The 18,847-nt window shown below is 44.7% G+C and overlaps 1 protein-coding gene across 7 annotated transcripts in view; it reads left to right on the forward strand.

Annotated features, from left to right (window-relative positions):
* SYNE2 (spectrin repeat containing nuclear envelope protein 2) overlaps positions 1 to 18,847 on the forward strand; it is a 304,665-nt gene that overhangs the window by 250,872 nt on the left and 34,946 nt on the right. For all 7 annotated transcript variants that reach the window (XM_075926397.2, XM_075926393.2, XM_075926394.2 and 4 more), the window contains one exon: positions 18,115 to 18,277. In XM_075926397.2, the coding sequence (XP_075782512.2) occupies positions 18,115 to 18,277 (163 nt within the window). The remainder of the gene's footprint in view (positions 1 to 18,114; positions 18,278 to 18,847) is intronic.

Raw genomic sequence — 18,847 nt, forward strand, 5'->3', positions numbered from 1 at the left:
GGCGCTACTGGACCAATCCACCAGCACCCCAGCTGCTCTGACCCAGGCGTCCTGATTCAGCCGCTGCTGAAACTGACCAGCAGCAGCTGAATCAGGACTCCTGGGGCAGAGCAGCTGGGGTGCTGCCGGGTTGGTCCACAGGCGTCCGGAGAAAAGCCTGGACTGCTGGGGAGGGGGCGCACTAGCTGCGGCCCCCTCCCCCAGCAGACCAGAGAGACGCGGGCGGGGGACTGACTGTAATCTGTTAAATTGAGTCTTTATCCTATATCTTACACCATACACACATCCTGAGAAAGTGTCCAGACTCATTTCCTTCCTGAGATTTGGGTTTATTGGTAACTCAGAAACAATAATATGGACACAACATTGACATTAGCCTAAGCTTTCTGCCTGAAGTAAACTTTTCTAGAGTTTCTCCCTGTCCCTGTTTTCTTTGGTCCTTAAAAAAGACTCTCACCCTTTAATATGTGGGTTGGAGTTAAGTGGGTTCAGCCATCAACTGTAATTACCTTGAGTCGTAACAAAGGATTTTAACGCTTGAGACTAACGCAACAGCATTGTCTGCTGCTCAGTCTGCTCTTAATAGTATACTGTGTTGAGACTCCATAGACAAGGGTTCTATTACTGCCACTGGGTTTCAAGTCTGTGCCTCAGTTTGGCATCTGTCAAATGAGCATCGATACTGATCTCCTTTGTAAAACGCTTTGAGATCTGCTGATGAAAAGTGCTATAGAAGAGCAAGGCATTCCAGTTCTTCATGAAAGAGATTTCTAACTTGTGGTTCACTTCTGTTGATGGATCTGCATTGTATTTATAATATAGAAGTATTATAACTGCACTTTTTCTCTGCCCGTTATAGATTTGCCATAAGGTGCTGGGATTTTTTTAGTTTAAAAACTGAAAAGTATTGTAAATTTAAAAGCAAAGGAAAAGTTATTTTCTTAACAACCGTACCTAACAAAATACTCATGAAATCTTTGCCATAAACCAACCTCTGGCTGCAACTGGAAAGAACTTCCCCTTCCTAACTGTCCGTCGCACAGGGATTTTTGCACTTCTCTCTGAACAATGGCCACTGTGTTGGGGAATGGATATTGAACTAAGTAGACCACAGGTTTGACCTTGTATGTTCCTATCGTAAGTGTGCTTGGACCAATTGTTAATACCCTAGTCTCAATTCTGGGTTCCTCACAGAAGTGACTGATCACAGGCAACCCGGGAGGGAGGGGGAGCCACCAGCCATGTGACTCACACACCTCAGCCCAGGGAGGAGCCAGGACAACCCCGCCCAACCAAGTGGTGGACTAGAGGTGCCAGCAGCAGGGGTCCACCCCTCCTCTTCCCCACCTGCACTTACCAACAGCAGAGGGTAAGCAGAGGCAGGCAGCTCCAGCTGCTTGGCTCCCCTGGCTGCTGCATCACTCCACTTCCCACTGGAGCACACAGGGCGGTCCCATCCCCTCCCCAGAGAGCAAATCAGTGAGACCACTTTGCTCCACTTCCTTTGCCCCTGCTGTGGAATGTGGGGGGAAGGGTGGATCCCTCCTGTGGGCAGTAAGTGCTACTGGCTGGCCCCTTGCTTCTCCGGAGCATGGTGTGAGGGTGCACATGACCCTTCATGTCCCTCTTCCCCCATAGCTCCTCAGTTCATCCACTGAGTTCAGGAACACAGCAGAGGGGTCAGCAAAGATGACTTGAGTTTCCTGTATTCTGGGGTTGTTTGGAGCCTGTCTAGGCTGTGATGTAAGACAGAGCTGCCTAAAGACTATACAGTCCCGTGGGACTTTATGCTAGTGCAGGATTGTCATTATTGGAACAAAACTCTGCATTCCCCCTCCCTCGCCTAACACACACTGTACATGGGGATGGCTAATGCAAGGGCCTGCTTTATACCCAGGGAGACTTATCCTATGTCAGGGGAATTCTCTGCAGATCACTTATAGCTAGAATCCAGTGGCAGCTGGAGTGGAAAGAAGATACAGGATATGGGGGTTAGTGTGCATTTTTTCTGAAATGTAGCACTTCTCTTGTGAAAATATAACCCACATTCACACTGTATTTTTCAATTTTAATTAGATACTAGAGGGCTGTTCCCTAGTTGCCTCCCATCATGGGAGGGAGGCAACCCTGGCTCTCACCCCAGCCACCAGGGACGGCCAGGCTTCAACTGCACCAACCCAGGCCCCTTTTCCCTCTTCCCTCCTCCCTCTCTGCCAACCAGGACCTCTTCTCCCCTCCTGCCCCGCCAGCCCGGCCCTTTCTCTCCTTCCCAAGGGCGCTGAGGAGGGGGCAAATTGCATTGATTATTGCATTGCAAATTGCATTGATTATTCGATTAGCCAATTAATTTAAATGTAACATCCCTATTATGCTCTTCTAGCCTTAAAATCTCTTAATTAACATAGGAACAACTACTGCCACCCAGATGATTTAACTTCTTCGAGACAAATTCAGAGGCAGACTCCAATACAAGAGAGGAAAAACAAAAATTTAATTGAGCAGTTACTTTAAAAAAACCCTGAGAAATGTCTTGTGTATATTATTTTACAAGTTAAAAATAAAATTGTAAAGCACATATGTAACTTTATAACAATCCGACACAGCAGCTCTCTAGAGCTAGGTCTTTCTTTGGGGCCACCTGGCATAGCACCCTTAATTTCAGTGGAAACAGGAGCCTAGATGGGAGAGACCAGAACAAAAGGCTGACTGGGGGGGTGGGGAAACTGGGAATTGGAGTGGGAGAGAAGCAGGAATTGGGGATGAAATTGGAGGGAGCTGAAATTGAATGAGGAGCTGGGAAGGGGGAGACTGAAAATGGTTATGGAGGGAGGTGAGGGGATTGGAAAGACATCTGACAAGCAGCTGAACTCTTGGGGGAACTGGGACAGACTGAGCAGAGACTGGAACAAGGAGCCCGGGGAGTGGAAGTGAAACTGCACGAGGAATTCCAGGAGGTTAACTGGGACTGGGAGCCAATGGAAATGGGGTACATACGGGAAGGGCATAGAGATTAGAATGGGGAAGAAGCAGATCAAATATGGAGCTGAGAGGGACACAAGTACAAGGAGATGAGGGGGTGGAAATGGATGTGGAGGCATATAGATGGGTGAGACTAGGACTTATTGGGTAAAGGCCTGGAACTGGGATAAGAAGACTGGGTACTGGGATTGGCTATGTGAGGAGACTGGGAAAAAGTGCTAGGTGGGAAAAGGATAGGATTTGGGCAGAATGGGTCACCCTTGTGGGGAATGCTCAGTAGAATACACTCCCTTCTAGAGCCTGGGTGTCACACCATTCTATCAGCAAATATCTGTGAAACCCACTGGTAAAGCATGTGTCTCATCCCCCACTAGTGCTGGTCCACATCAAAGATGACGACTTACTACTGCTATCAGTTATCTCAAGTGGCAGAGGTCTGTGCTGTGATATAAAGGTTGCAACTCTGTTGATGTCAAATAGTGGAATTTCTGGGTTGTTTTTAATTATTTTTTTTTAATTAGGAAATGACCCCCACAAAACTTTGTTAAAAGATCCATCCTGTGCCCTTGAAGGAAGCCTGGGTCCTGTGGAAAAAATAATATATGATCATATAATTAAAAATTGTCTCATAAACTGTATGCACAAGGAGGGCACATTAAGGTTGCACAGGGAACCTTATTTCTGTTATTTCCTACCTTTTGAGTGTTTGACTTTGCAACCTTTATTTTTAACATCGTTTTTTGCATGTAGTATATATCTATACAGAATTAAAATGACAGCAAAACACAGTCAGAAACCAATCTAATAAATACAGAACATTTCCAGTAAACAGCTTACTTCACCTTAAACCAATAAACAACCTAAGACAGATGGGCAAATTAGGTGAGTTCTCAGTTTAGACCTTGGAGTGATTCTCTTGGCTCTTGGTGACAAGCTCATATTTGCCATATGGCAGCAGCCACACAGAATGGACTTAGCATTTTTATTGTACGTATCTACTTGGCTTGTGCAGTTCACAAAGGCATTGTCAGGTGTATAACAGCTGAAGCATGGTTTGATGCAAACTAGGAAGCATGTGAAAACACAATTCCCATGGAAAAATTACATTCGGACATCTGTTCTTTTTTAAGTTATGCAAATGAATTTCTGCAAGCTCTGGAGAAGCTGTTAGCTGGTTCTGTGCTCTTCTTTATTGGCTGACAGGAAAGGAAGAAAGCAGGGGGACTACACAGACAAAAGTCTAATTTGACTACTCTCTCTGGGTATGTCTACACTACCCCCCTAGTTCGAACTAGGGGGGGTAATGTAGTCATACGGAGTTGCAAATGAAACCCAGGATTTGAATTTCCCGGGCTTCGTTTGCATAGTTCGGACTCCGTGCCGCGCGGCTACACGCGGTACGGACTAGCTAGTTCGGATTAGGCTTCCTAATCCGAACTAGCTGTACACCTCGTTCCACGGGCTTCATTTGCAACTCCGTATGACTACGTTACCCCCCCTAGTTCGAACTAGGGGGGTAGTGTAGACATACCCTCTGTGTTCTGCCGTGTTTCCAATTGTGGAAACGTACCTTAGATTCCAAAACATCAGTAGCATTCTTCCCATTTATCAATTAGCAGCTGACCTCTTAACATGAAATGCTTTACATATGTACACACACTCACACGTGTGCAAGGGCTAAAATACAGAGGAAACAGTGTGTTTAGGCTGCATGGAGGACAGCTTGCCAAGAACACATACCCTACGAATTCAAACCCTGTATGCAGTGAAGCAATATTCTGCAAGGATCGCCTACAAGGAGTGAGAGGCTATGTCTACACTGCAACGCTATTTCGGGATACCAGATTATCACAAAATAGCTATCCCACATCTTCACAGCAAGCCTGTTATTTTGGGCTCGCTATTCCAACATTCCTGTAAAGCTCCTTCTACGAGGAGTAAGGGACACTTTGGAATAGCGCTTTTTTCCTAAATTTGGTGCTGTCCCTTCCAAACGTGGTAGGCTTTAGAGATCCACCTCTTAGAGATTGAAGATATTTCCCCTCCCCTGTACAGCCTAGATGAAATTCTCAAATAACAGCCTAAAAGGGGTGGGCAATATATTTCATGGGGGGGGGCACTTAATTAATTTTGGTACGTGGTCAAGGGCCAGCTCCACCCCAGAAGGGGCGGAGCTTGGGGCAGAAGGGGCGGAGCTGGGGACTAGCTTCTCCCAGAGTTGTCTAGGCCAGAGGCTTTGAATGAAAAACACAGCAAAGGGCTCACGGCTCTTCTACTACCGTGTTGCCTGGCAGCCGCCATGGGTTGCTACAGCTATTTAAAAGACTCGCAGCTACAGCCCTTGTTGGGATAGTGCCGCAACCCGGAGCCATTTAAACAGGATCCTGCTGCCTGAGCCACTACCTTGAAATTCAGTGGCATGGGCAGCAGGATGTAAACAGAAAGCAGCCAGATGCAGTACACAGGGCGGATCAAAGTGTTAGGCTGGCCAGGGTCAGCCACCTGGCCGCATCTTGCCCAGCCCTGGCCTAAAACTGCATGGCTGTAGTAAAACAGGATTTCATAAGAATATTGAGGTCACCTGATTAAAGCAGAATAAATGGTCCGCATAACACATGTAGCCTTGCAACCTGCAAAGTAGTCTACGTTCAGTAGGTCCAACTTGTGTTGTTACAGGGAAAGCTCAGGGTTCGTCTACATGGCAAGTTGGTGCACAGAAAGCCAGTGTGGTAATCTACAGTGCAGTTAAAGTCCCAGAGTGTGTGGGAGCAGTATCCACGTGGCAAGTTACCTCGCAGAAACACGTTATGCTGTAGTTTCACACTGGATCACACTACACTCACTCGCTGGGCAAAGAAGTCCTTAGGCTCTGGCCATGTCTACACTACAAACTTTGGTCGACACAAGTTACATCGTCATTAAGCCACTGCACTTAATATATTGCACTGTACATTCTCACTAAGGGTGTTTGCGGTGCACCATGGGTTGATATTCCGTTGTGCAACATACCACCATCCAGTCCCTTAGGAGGTTTTGGCAATGCATGGTGGGGCCAAAACAAGTTGTAGAGGGGTGGGAGCAAGGGGTCAACTTCCCAACATGCAACTATCTCTGTTCCATAATGTTATCTCTATCCTATAATTTTTCCACATTTTTCAAAATCTCATGAACCCACGTGGAGCCCTCTTTATTATCCACTATCTCCAGTGAGAGAAGCAGGGAGACTGCACAGCTCTGCGCTACCGTCATAAGTATTGCAAGCACAGGATGCATAAATGGGCTGAGGGTTTTGGGCTTATTTAGTCTGCAGAGGATAAGAGTGAGGGGGATTTGAGAGCAGCCTTCAACTTCCTGAAGGGAGGTTCCAAAGAGAATGGAGAGAGGCTGTTCTCAGTAGTGATGGATGGCAGAACAAGGAGCAATGGTCTCAAGTTACAGTGGGGGAGGGCTAGGTTGGATATCAGGAAAAACTATTTCACTAGGAGGCTGGTGAAGCACTGGAATGGGTTACCTAGGGAGGGGGTGAAATCTCCATCCCTAGAGGTTTTTAATTCTCGGCTTGTCAAAAAACCCTGGCTGGGTTGATTTAGTTGGGATTGGTGCTGCTTTGGGTGGGGGGCTGGACTTGATGATCTAAGGTCTCTTCCAGCCCTTAGATTCTATGATGTATTTTCACACATCCAGAATGGAAAGTGACTGTCTAGGAAGGAGTACGGCAGAAAGGGATCTAGGGGTTATAGTGGACCACAAGCTGAATATGAGTCAGCAGTGTGATGCTGTTGCAAAAAAAGCAAACATGATTCTGGGATGCATTAACAGGTGTGTTTTGAGAAAGACACGAGAAGTAATTCTTCCTCTCTACTCTGCGCTGGTTATGTCTCAGTTGGAGTACTGTGTCCAGTTCTGGGCACTGCATTTCGGGAAGGATGTGGAGAAGTTGGAGAGGGTCCAGAGAAGAACAACAAGAATGATTAAAGGTCTAGAGAACATGACCTATGAAGGAAGGCTGAAAGAATTGGGTTTGTTTAGTTTAGAAAAGAGAAGATTGAGGGGGGACATGATAGCAGTTTTCAGATATCTAAAAGGGTGTCATAAGGAGGAGGGAAAAAACTTGTTCATCTTGGCCTCTGAGGATAGAACAAGAAGCAGTGGGCTTAAACTGCAGCAAGGGAGGTTTAGGTTGGACATTAGGAGAAAGTTCCTAACTGTCAGGGTAGTCAAACACTGGAATAAATTGCCCAGGGAGGTTGTGGAATCTCCATCTCTGGAGATATTTAAGAGTAGGTTAGATAAATGTCTATCAGGGATGGTCTAGACTGTATCTGGTTCTGCCATGGGGGTAGGGGACTGGACTCGATGACCTCTTGAGGTCCCTCCCAGTCCTAGTATTCTATGATTCTATGATCCTCTAGAATTTGCAGAGCTGCAGAAGTAACTCAGTCAGCGGGGGCGTGATTTTTTTTGGAAGATAGATTGCTGTGGGACATAGTAAGAATCCATTCAAGGTGGTGGTTGGATGGTGGAGCATGAATTCTGGGCCCAAGAAATGAGCCCTGATTGTGGGATTGTGCTATAATACAGGCGTGGGATGACAAGTAGTGTCCGCTTTTTATTGTATGAGGCTGTATTCCTGGATGTGTGTGCCAGGCTCGCCCCAGTTGTCTTGCCACCAGAACTGAGAGCTGCACTGACTGTGCAGAAGAGAATGAAGATCAAATTGTGGAAACTTATGAAGCTAGATTGCTACTGGTCATTGTGAAGTCATTTTGGAGATGGAAAATCCACCACAGGAGCCATTGTCATGCAGAGTCATTTACTGCACCTCTGCTACCCTGGAGTACGAGGCAGTGGGTGGTTTTGCAGCACTGTGGCTCCTAAACTGCAGTGCAACAATAACTGAAACACACATCCCTATTTTGGCACCGGACCACTTTGCCACAGAGCTCATCAACCGAATGGGCCTCTTTTCTGTGGTTATGAAAGCATTGGTGGCTCACCAACGACACTTCACCGATGCCAGTGTGGACTGGTCCAGGAAGATGTCTGATGCTTGAAACAAGACTTTTCAGAAAGCTAAAAACAGGGACCTTTCTCCCCTGCCTGGCAGATTACTAATGGCAATAGTGATCTCGGGGAACACAGCCTACCCTTTGCTTCCCTGGCTTTGAAGCCGAACGCCATGCAGCAGGTGCAGAGTGGCACTTCCAAGGCTCCTGGCTAGGGGCTCCTGCGCATTAGCCACCCCATGACCCTGGTTAAATCCTGTGTGAGACCCAAACTAACTCCAGGGAAGGCACAGAGTTCGCCCCCCACAGGTGGGCTCCGTTGGTCTGGCTAGAGCAGTGGTCACCCACGGTAGATCTTGGAGCCTCTGACAGGTGATCCTGACTGGTTTGGCCTAGTGGCTATCAAGTGCCGGCACTTCAGCTGCTCCTCTTCCCACTGCTGCGCAACTCCGGCCCTTTGCCTTGGAGCTGTTCCCCCAAGAGCCTCCTGCTTGCTGGGCAGAGCAGGGGAAAGAGAGGAGGGCACTGATTTCAAGGTGCCCCTTCTCCCACCTTGTATCCTATCTCCACAGAGGAGAGATGGGGCACAACAGAACTAGGGATAGAGCAGGTTTGTTAGCTGCTTTGGGGTGTGGTGCAGGGCTGGGGTAGGGATGAGCCTGCCTTAGCCCCACTGCACCACCACCCAAGAGCCAGCTGAGATGAGCAGAGCCCAGCTGAGGTACACATCCTGAACCCCTACCCAAGTCATGAACCGCTTCCCATACCTCCAGCCCCTGCCCTAGTCCTGAGCCTCCCTGCATCCAAACACCCTTCCAGAACCTGCGCCTAGACCCCCTCCTGCAACCCGACTGCCTGCCCTAAGCTCAGATCAGAGCCCCTCTCGCACTCCAAATCCCTTAACCGAAGACCAGAACTTGCAGCCCAACCCTCTGCCCCAGCCTGGTGACAGTGAGTAAGGATGAAGGAGGGAGGGAAGATGGAGTGAGCAGGGGTGGGGCCTCAGAGAGAGGCGGGGCAAGGCGCACGGAAGAGGCAAGGCCAAGGTTTTTGGGTTTCAGGTAGATCTTGGATTGCACTTCAATTCAAAAAGTGATCTCGTGCTTAAATAGATTGGAGACCACTGGTCTAGAGGGTTGCCAGGAGTCAGCACCACTATGAGCCAGGCCTGCAAAGAGGACATATAAGAACAGCCATACTGGGACAGACCAAAGGTCTATCTAGCCTGGTGTCCTGTCTTCTAAAAGTGGCCAATGCCAGGTGCCCCAGAGGGAGTGAACTGAATAGGCAATCAAGTGATCTTTCCCCTCTCCCCCATTCCCAGCCCTGACGGACCCACTTAGGGAACACCATCCCTACCCATCCTGGCTAATAGCCATTGATGGACTGTCTTCCATGAATTTATCTAGTACTTTTTTGAATTCTGTTAATGACATGACAGCATCCTCTGGCATGGAATTCCACAGGTTGACTGTGCATTGTATGAAGAAATATTTCATTTTGTTTTAAACCTGCTGGCTATTAATTTCATTTGGTGACCTTCTAGGTCTTATGAGGAGTAAATACATTTTCCTGATGTATTTTCTTCACACGAGTCATGATTTTATAGACCTCTGTCCTATTTTCCCTTAGTCAACTCTTTCCCAAAGTGAAAAGTCCCAGTCTTATTTTCTTTCTCCTCATATGGCAGCCACTCCATATTCTTCTCATATGGCAGCCAATCATTGTGTTGCCCTTTTCTGAAACTTTTCCAATTCTGATGTATCTTTTTTTTAGATGAAGCAACCACATCTCCACACAGTATTCAAGATGTGGGCATACTATGGATTTATGAGGCAATAAGATGTGTTCTGTCCTATTATGTATCTCCTCCTTAGTGATTCTCAACAGGAATGATTGGCTCAGGTTTTGGTTCAAGTATAGCTGGACCACTTGGTAATAAAAATGTATGCTACTGAGACTTGGTAATAAAAATGTATGCTACTTTCAAGTAGGAATAAGAGATCCTCCGGAAAAGGGCTTTATTCCGGAGGATCGCGCCAGTCTAGACGCTTTTTTCCGGCTTTTCCCCAAGCCGGAAAAAAAGCGGCAGACATGTTTATTTAAATCCCACGGGGGATATTTAAATCCCCCGCGGATTTCCCTATTCCAAAGTTGGAAATTAGCATGGCTATTTCGTAATAGGGGCCAGTCTAGACGTAGCCACAGTGTTGGGATGCTGTAACGTTATCCCCACCACAGGGATGCTAAATCTAATTCTATTATGGACACTTATTACCAAGTGGTCCAGCTATATTCACCTCTTGGACTAGATCAAGAATTGCCTGTCCTCTTATGTGTTCTAAGACTTTTTACCTAGCTGCCCCAAGAAACAGTCATTTAAAGTGTCAAGAAACTATCTCTGCATCTCTCCTGAGGTGACGTGTGCAGTTATCACCATCTTGGACAGGGGAGGACAAAGGGAGGCTGCTTCCTGTTGCTGATGTTTCTGTTTTGATTGAACTACTGTGCACTCATGTATTTTGAACTCACTCCCTGCAAACAAACAAACAAACAAAGAAACACAAATATAAACCCTGGCAGAAATCAGTTGAGGGGCAGATTTTCTTAATGCCAGAGAAAACAGTTGTGTGCATTAAAGTTCCACGTAATTCCTTGTATTTCTAATGTGATTTTCAGTTTTAGTGCCACATTTGCTGATTTTTAGATACATGTATGTTCAAACCATCTTTTTTCTCCCCCCCCTCCCCCCCCCCCCCCCCCCCCCCCGTTCCAGCCCTTCTTGCCCTTCTCTGTCTATAATGTCAAAACAAGGAATTTGTGGTGACAGGTTTTTTTTTGATGAACAATGTCATAAGTAAAGATTAGCGACCAGCTTGCTTGCCAGTGTTACTCCTTGCACTTCATTGGCCGTACTCCTTTTTCTGGAGGCTTGAGCACAGAACAGGGTAGATTGGGTGAAAGCTTTAAAAAGCTGGGATATGATAGCCAACAAGGCAGCAGAGAAACGTAATCCAAGTAAGCTCTGTGTGTGTGTGTGTGTGTGTGTGTGTGTGTGTGTGTGTGTGTGTGTGTGTGTGTGTGTGTGTGCGCGCGCACGCGCGCATTTATGAGTGTGTGTTTTAATTTTGGGGATTGGTTCAGTAGGAAAATCCCTCTTAAGTCATCAGAGTCTGAGGCTAAAGGTATCTGATTATACTAAGCAGAGAGCAGAATTTACCCTTTGCTTTTGAAGTCTCAGTAGCATACATTTTTATTACCACCCCGCAATCACTCTAGGTATTTTTCTTCATGAGCTCGTTCTGTTGGGTCAAAACAAAGCTACTTTGTGCTGGTGGTTGCATTCTGAAAAGGAGGGAGCAATTTGCCAGGTAAAAATGCAGGTTAGCAGAAGGAAACCACTGTTGTTCAGCGTGCGTATGTGTGTGAGCGCGCACGCACGCCGTGACTCCCTAGCTAGGGGCTTTGCAGAGGAGGAGGAGGATGAAAAAGGTTTTTTTTTTCTCCCCCTTAGGGGAGATGCTAAAGCAATGAATAAATAGGGCATCCATGGAGGAGGGGTTTCCTCTTCCACGAATGCTGTAGCCGCTCAGACAGGCTCCTTGCAGCTTGGGATTGACAAGCTAAGGAATGGTTTTCCCCTATAAACGGTAAGTGCCATTTCAATAAGCTGCTCTGCATTTGGTTATAGTGCGTGTCAGAATAGAAGTCACTGATTCCGTAGTGTCTGTCTCGGTGTTCAGTAGCCTTGGGGGAGGGGCGCTGCTATGTCAGCATGTGTGTTTGCAATTTGCCTGTGACAAGTGGATGAGAAAATGGATTATGCAGTGTAGGAAATGCAGTTATTTAGATTGAATAATATAATTCAAGGGCCTTCTAAGTTAAAATTTGTACTGGTCTCTTTGGTATCTTTTTGGACCAGTATCAGTGGAGATTTGGGCCTACCACATGATGGATAAATGGAAGGTTTTATATGAAAGATAGCTTGCCCTCTCTTGTTCAGTGATTATGCAATATTAATTCTCTTCATTCAAATAATAGAATCAGGCAGTGTAAACATTTCTGTGTTATTTTCAGGAGGCAGAAGCTGCACAGAGACATGAACTTGCACATATTTAAAGGTTGGGCCCAAATGTCATTTCTTAAGCTTGTGTGCTTTATAGAGTGAATTAATAGCTATTGAACAGAGATTTCCTATGATCAAGCGGTAATGTCAATTGGCAGTGCAATTTAATTTCACCGTATATTTTTAAGAAATATAAATAGCATCTTTGCTGCCTGATCAAAATTATATTTACACAGAAGAACAAGATTTACAAATATACATCTGAATGTCTTTATCCCATTAAACAAAGAAGTGAATTTTATTTATGATTCTTTCTGGTAAGTTTTCTGACAGGGCTGATTTTAAACCAGCACTGTGCAGGCAGGCACTGTGGTGCAATTCTTTATCACAGCATGTTCCTGCCAACACATTTTTGTCCTGGCCTGCAACAAAATACTTCTGCCCCTGGGCCACTTCTGAGCCAGGACTGCCAAAATTTGCCATCCTTTCCTGCAGGTTTGTGACACTAACAGCTAAAAGGGATTTTTGTCCATCTGATGCAGTCCAGTTCAGCCTCCAGTGGTGGAATGTTAGGAACTGATTCAAAGCCCATTCAGATCAGTTGGAGTCTTTCAATTCGCTGCAGTGTCTCAGGATCGGGTCCTTCATTATAACCCATTAGCTCTGTACAGTCCCTTGTCTCTACTTGAATTTAGGTTTTTAGATGAAAATGTTTAACAGTTGTCTTCCAAGCATGACTTAAAGCATGTACACAATAACACTATTGAGTATGGGCCATACTTAAGTCACTGCAAAGTGCAGGAGACTTTTCAGACTTTTGCTGTTATCTGTTAGTTGTGAGCTTTGTGTATTTGTGAGCTACCCACATACTTTGAGGGTTACAGATGTGTTTATTATTCAGAGTTATTCACCGGTGGTTTGTGTGACCCTATTTCAGCCCAAGGATAATCATAAACTGTTCTCCACATCTGTCACTTTGATTTGCTAGTCTTAACTCACTATTCATGCTATGTGATTGGTCACTTAGCTCACACGGCACAGCTTCTGCTCCCTGATTAAATTATTCTTATACCCATAACGACCTTTCAGGACAGCCATATGAACACTTGCAGCACAAATACTCATGTGGTTCCTATTTGAGGAGCATTCACGACATTTTCCACAAACAAGTTAATTAATTTAAAAAAAAGTGCAGAAAGCTAATATGAGGCTATGATAGCAGTGACACAAATGTACAGTTTATATTCAGTCCAAGAGTCTTGGATTCTTTGTTCCAATATTCCTCCTGGTCCATTCTAGAGGGAATGCTCCCAATTCTCTTTGACATCAGTGGGAGTTGAGAGCACCTGGCATTTCTCAGGTGACTTTCAGCATAATTTAGGATTCCTTTATGGCTACCTGGCAGCTTCATTCCTCTGTCGCAGTAGAACTCTCTACAACCAAGGTAAAGCTTGTTGTCTGTGTGAGGAACAAGAACTTTTTCAGGGCCCGGCCTGGGACTATGAAGTGAACTCCCCCAGTAACTATGGACCATCACAGACCTCCTCCAAGTACAAGGTGTATTTGGCCTGCATGCTCTAACAACTATAGCAACATTTATATTAACTCCCCCATAATGCCCTTCCCAAAAAATCGCTACATTCCAAAACAAAACTCTCCACTGTGCACACTTCTTCCTCTTCATCTAGGGATATGAAGGGAGAACAAACAACATTTGACAAATGTTACCCACCTAATGTGCCACTGGAAGACACACAGATGCTACAGAGTTGAGCATGGAATGCAGACCTATATAGAACAGAATTAGAATATGCTATTCTACCAGAAAGTCTCGGAATCCATGCACAGTTTATGTTAATTGTACAAATTTATACCCCTGTGTGTTTATTCAAGACAGTACTTTGTTCACATATTGTGATATTGTACCAGCAGTGATTTCTGAAGGATGTTCATTATCACCTCTCCATTTATCTTAGGTTTAGGTTCTCAAGATTGAGATTAATGACCTAGAGCATTAAGGTGAAAGACGCATTCTAGCTGGCATATGTAACAAATTAGTTAATTAGATTGGAACGTCTCTGACGATAGTTGTGTTACAAAGTAAACACACGCTAGTTCTGCTACAGTGGTTGTTTCCCTTATTACTGACAATCCTAACAAACATTTTCTACTACAACAAACATATTGAGGACAATATTCAAAGCCAAGCAGTTGTATTTGTTTTCATCATTGTTAAATCTTTTCTTTAAAAAAAATCACTTCATCGTAACATTTCTTCCTTCCTGTTTTTTCCTGATCTTTGTTTATTTGTTGAATGTGCAGAAATGCAAACACTTACTTATTACTAAAGCTAAGATTCAGGTATTTTTAGCAGAAGTCATAGACAGGGCAACAAATGAAATTCATGGCCCATGACTATGACTTATCTAGAAATACTCCTGATTTAAAACTTAGCCGTTCCTGAGACTCTGAGGGGCTCCAGGACATGGCTGCTCCGGGAAGCCTGGGAACCAACTACAGCTTGTGCCCAGCCACCTGCTGATTTGAGGCCACTGCGATCACTGCTTCTCCAGGACCACTGCCACCCTTGGACTGCTCCAAGAGCTACCCCAACAGCTGGCCTCAAGGCCAGATACTTAAGCAGCCCTAGGAACTGCAACTGCAGAAGTCCCAGAAAGTCTCCGTCTGCATGACTTCTGTGACCTCCATGATAGACTTGCAGCCTTTATTATTACTTGCTGACACATTGTGTCTTGTGCTCTCCCCCCTCCAATCTCTAACTCTGTATTCCTCTGTTGTCCCTGAGGTTACGGTAGATTGCAAGCCCTTGCAGGCAAGAACTGGGTAATTCGGTTCTGTGTTTACAGCATCTAACACCATAGGGTTGTGGTCCATGACGAGGGCTCCTTGGTGCTAAGAAACACAAATAGTAATAATAATGCTAGGTGTAGTGTTGACGGTTGACATCCATTAGAGCCATGGTAGCAAGCGCTAACCCAGATAGTGTTTGCGAGATCTCACCTTTAGCATGAATGTGATGTGAATGAACAGTATCAGTCTAAGAGGCCTGAAGATCTGAACACATTATGGCATCCTCTGTGTACAGATCACAGTGATTTTGGAGACACACGTGGTGATCTGAAAAGCTAGGAGAGGTAAATAATGGTGTCCCCCAGGGGTCTGTGCTGGGATCAGTGCTTTTCAGCATATTCCCATATGATCTGGAACAAGGGGTGAATGCTGAGATGGGAAAATTTGTAGACAATGCAAAATTATTCAAGATACTTAAGGCCAAAGCAGACTACAGCCTCTCTCTGACTTACGAACCGGTTACGGACCAAGCAATTGGTCGGAACTCGGTTTGTTCGTAAGTCAGACCCCATAGAGTTACACGCGACTGCGCTGTTCGTAACTCGGGGTCCGCCATTTACAACAGTTTTGGTCGTAACTGCAAACAGTCATAAGTCGACCGTTCGCAACTCGGGGACCGGCTGTACAAAGAAGTACAAAAGGAACTTGCAAAACTGGGTGACTGGGCAGCAAAATGGCAGATGAAACTCAGTGTTGATAAATGAAAAGTCATGCTTATTAGAAAACATAGTCCCAAGTATGAATATAAAATGATGGGGTCTAAATTAGCTGTCACCAATCGAGAGAGATCTTGGAGTCATTGTGGATAGTTTCTGAAAACATAGCCCGTGGGTGACAGAAGATGGATCACTTTTATCCACTCAGTATGCCGACACAGTAAAAAAGACAATGTTGGGAACCATTAGGAAGACGGTTGATAGTAAGACAAAAATATTCTATAGTCTGTCCATAAATCCATGATATCCCCCAATGTGAATACTGAATGCAGATCTAGTTGCCCCCATTTAAAATAGATATATACTTGAATTGGAAAAGAGACAGAGAAAGGCAACAAATATTATTTGGGTATGGAACAGCTGCCATATGAGGAGAGATTAAAAATACTGTCTTTTCAGTTTGGAAAAGAGACATCTAAGTGGGGGTATAATAAAAGTCTATAAAATCTTGACTAGTGTGGAGAATGTGAATAAGGGAATGTTATTCACTCCTTCACGTAACACAAGAAATTCTAGTCATCCGATGAAAATAATTGGCAGCGGGTTTAAAACAAACGAAAGGAAATACATCTTAATACAACAGACCATCAACCTGTAGAGATCTTTGCCAGAGGAAGTCAAAACTGTAACAGAGTTTTTAAAAAAAGGACTAGATAAATTCCTGAAGGATAGGTCCATCAGTGGCTATTAGCTAGTATGAGCAGGTGTATTCTGTACATGCACCATGTGCTGCACGTACCTTTGCTTGCCATAAGTTAGGAGTAGTCAACAGGGAATGGATGATTGCCTGTTCTTTTCATTCCCTCTGAAGCACCTGGCATTGGCCACCGTTGGTGGGCTAGATGGACCATTGGACTGACTCAGTACAGCTGTTCTTATGTCCAGTAGGACAACAGCCATTTGCTGCACTATAATATCAAGCTTACTTGTTGTATATGAAAAAGCATTTCCAAAACATTGTTTAAACAGGACAATAGCTGTCCTGGCAGAGTAGCAATCCTACCTTTCCCACAGAAATCATCCATTGAGAATTGTAAAACAGGTACACAGGAACCATCATCCTGGAAGATATTAATAGCCCATGGATATACTGTGATGATGGCCTATTTTAGATGCTATAATAGGGAGTAGGTATAAAGTAAAGTCATCTGGGCAAGAGAAAGCCAGAGCCAGATTCTTTCCTAATGTCGCTTCATTGACTACAGAGGGATTATACCACGGATGGTCCCCAGTCCCTGCTGTTTGTAAATCAGAGCTGGACCTTCTCTGAAACTTCTCTCATGACCTTTCTCTCTCTCTTTTCTTGGTGGCTTTCTCCTTTGAGATATATCATGTTCACCAGTTTAATTTTTATTAGAGGGTTTTGTTGCACACACCAGCATGGACATAGTCCCTATGGCCAAAATATCTCATTGCTAAGGGGGAAAAAGTATAGCTGGCCTCTTTAGGGAAGCATTAGAGATGTGTGTCCTAACTAAGAGCTGCTGAAATAGAAGGCAGAGGCATAGTCTACACAGAGTGCAGTGTCGAAACTCACCCCTTTTTTTGGGAGGCATTAGCTTTATTAACACAGAAATTAACACTAAAACAATGCACATTCAGCTCAAATCTTTTCCCAAGGCATGGGTATTCTGAGATTCCTCTGTTCAGGCTGGTCAGCCCATACACTACATCATCCATCTCTCTAGAGTACAACTCTCACCCCTTATGTAGAGCTGGTAAAGTGAACCATCTCCCTCAGTCAGGCAGCACAACCCACTTAACATATTCCCAACAAGATCAAAATCTGCCAGCAGGGTGTCCATCCTCCAAAGTTGAGCTGTAATTCACCTCTGAGAGCTGTAATTCACCTCTGAGAGTAGCTTGGGAAAGAGCCCATCCTGGAAAATTAGGGAAAATAATGTTTTTTCTACTGCCTTTCCTTGTATTTGCTTGTACCAAGTGGTTGGAAAATACTAGCCATGTAAATGAGAGGAGAATTTTCAGTTGGCCCAGTAGTGTGTTAGACTCATCCTCCATGCATGTAAATGCCTATACTTATGCAAGCAGTAGAGTGCACAGCTCAAAGACCAGGGAGCCGCTCCTGCCTGGTAGGCCTGGCCCTGCATTTTGAGTAGAGTCACAGTGCACCCTTGAAAGAGAGGAGTGACTTAGTATGTTTCAAAAACACAAAATGTGTATTAGGGTCAATTTTTTGTATATAAGGGAAATGACCCAGGAACCCACTAGCACTTGAGTGAGGCTAGGAAGGCCACTCTGCATTCATTGCATTTCCTTAAATGACTGACTTAGGACTTTCTGCAGCTGTGGAGGAATCTGTTGTGCCAATTTGGGTAGGTTCTAATTAAAATGTGGCACTCACCTGCAAAGGTAGGTCAGTTTGCAGATAAGGATACTATGTAAGTCATACTCTGTTACTACTGCTTCCATTGTTAAATGTGTTGGTAACAACCTCTTTTGTTTCCAATACCCCTAGGGTGAAGAAACTGGAAGGGACCTTTGCTGTCATACAGCGGTTAGATAAAACTATGAGTAACCTGCGCACCTGGCTGGCTCGCATTGAGGCGGAGCTTTCCAAGCCTGTTGTGTACGACATCTGTGATGACCAAGAAATCCAGAAAAGACTTGCTGAGCAGCAGGTGAGGAAATCATAACATGTGAAATAAATGGACTCCAGTATCACAGATTGTGATCGGTCCCAGTGCTTAAAATCACCCCTTTCCTTTCCTTTCTGTAGACTTTCTGTAGACTTTCTGTAGACTTTCTGTTTACATTTTGAGCTATTGTGTTTCCTGCTAAGATGAGACAAGGTAGGCAAAATACTATATTTTATTAGACCAGCTTCTGTTGGTGAAAAAGAGACAAGTGTTTGAGCCCTACAGCACTCTTCTGTGTGAGAATGGTACTCCCAATGTTACAGCAAAATGCAAGGTGGAAGAGATTGTTTAACATGAATAGAATATATGGAAAGGACCACTCAAAATATCTTTGTTCGGAGTGGTGTCTATTCAGTCTGATTTCTGTTGCTCCTAATAAATTTAAGCTCCTAGGCTTGTTGAAATGGTTTGGCAGCTATGGGTTTGTTTGGGGTTTTTTTGTCTTTTAGCATTCTTTTCTGGGGAATAAAAATTAAAAACACAGTCACCTCTGAGTGAACACTTTTCCATATCTGAGCTGTCCATCCTCATCCTTGAAACCTGCATAACACT

The sequence above is a fragment of the Pelodiscus sinensis genome, chromosome 5, assembly GCF_052426305.1.
Source record: "Pelodiscus sinensis isolate ZL-2025 chromosome 5, ASM5242630v1, whole genome shotgun sequence".
Lineage (NCBI taxonomy): Eukaryota > Metazoa > Chordata > Testudines > Trionychidae > Pelodiscus > Pelodiscus sinensis.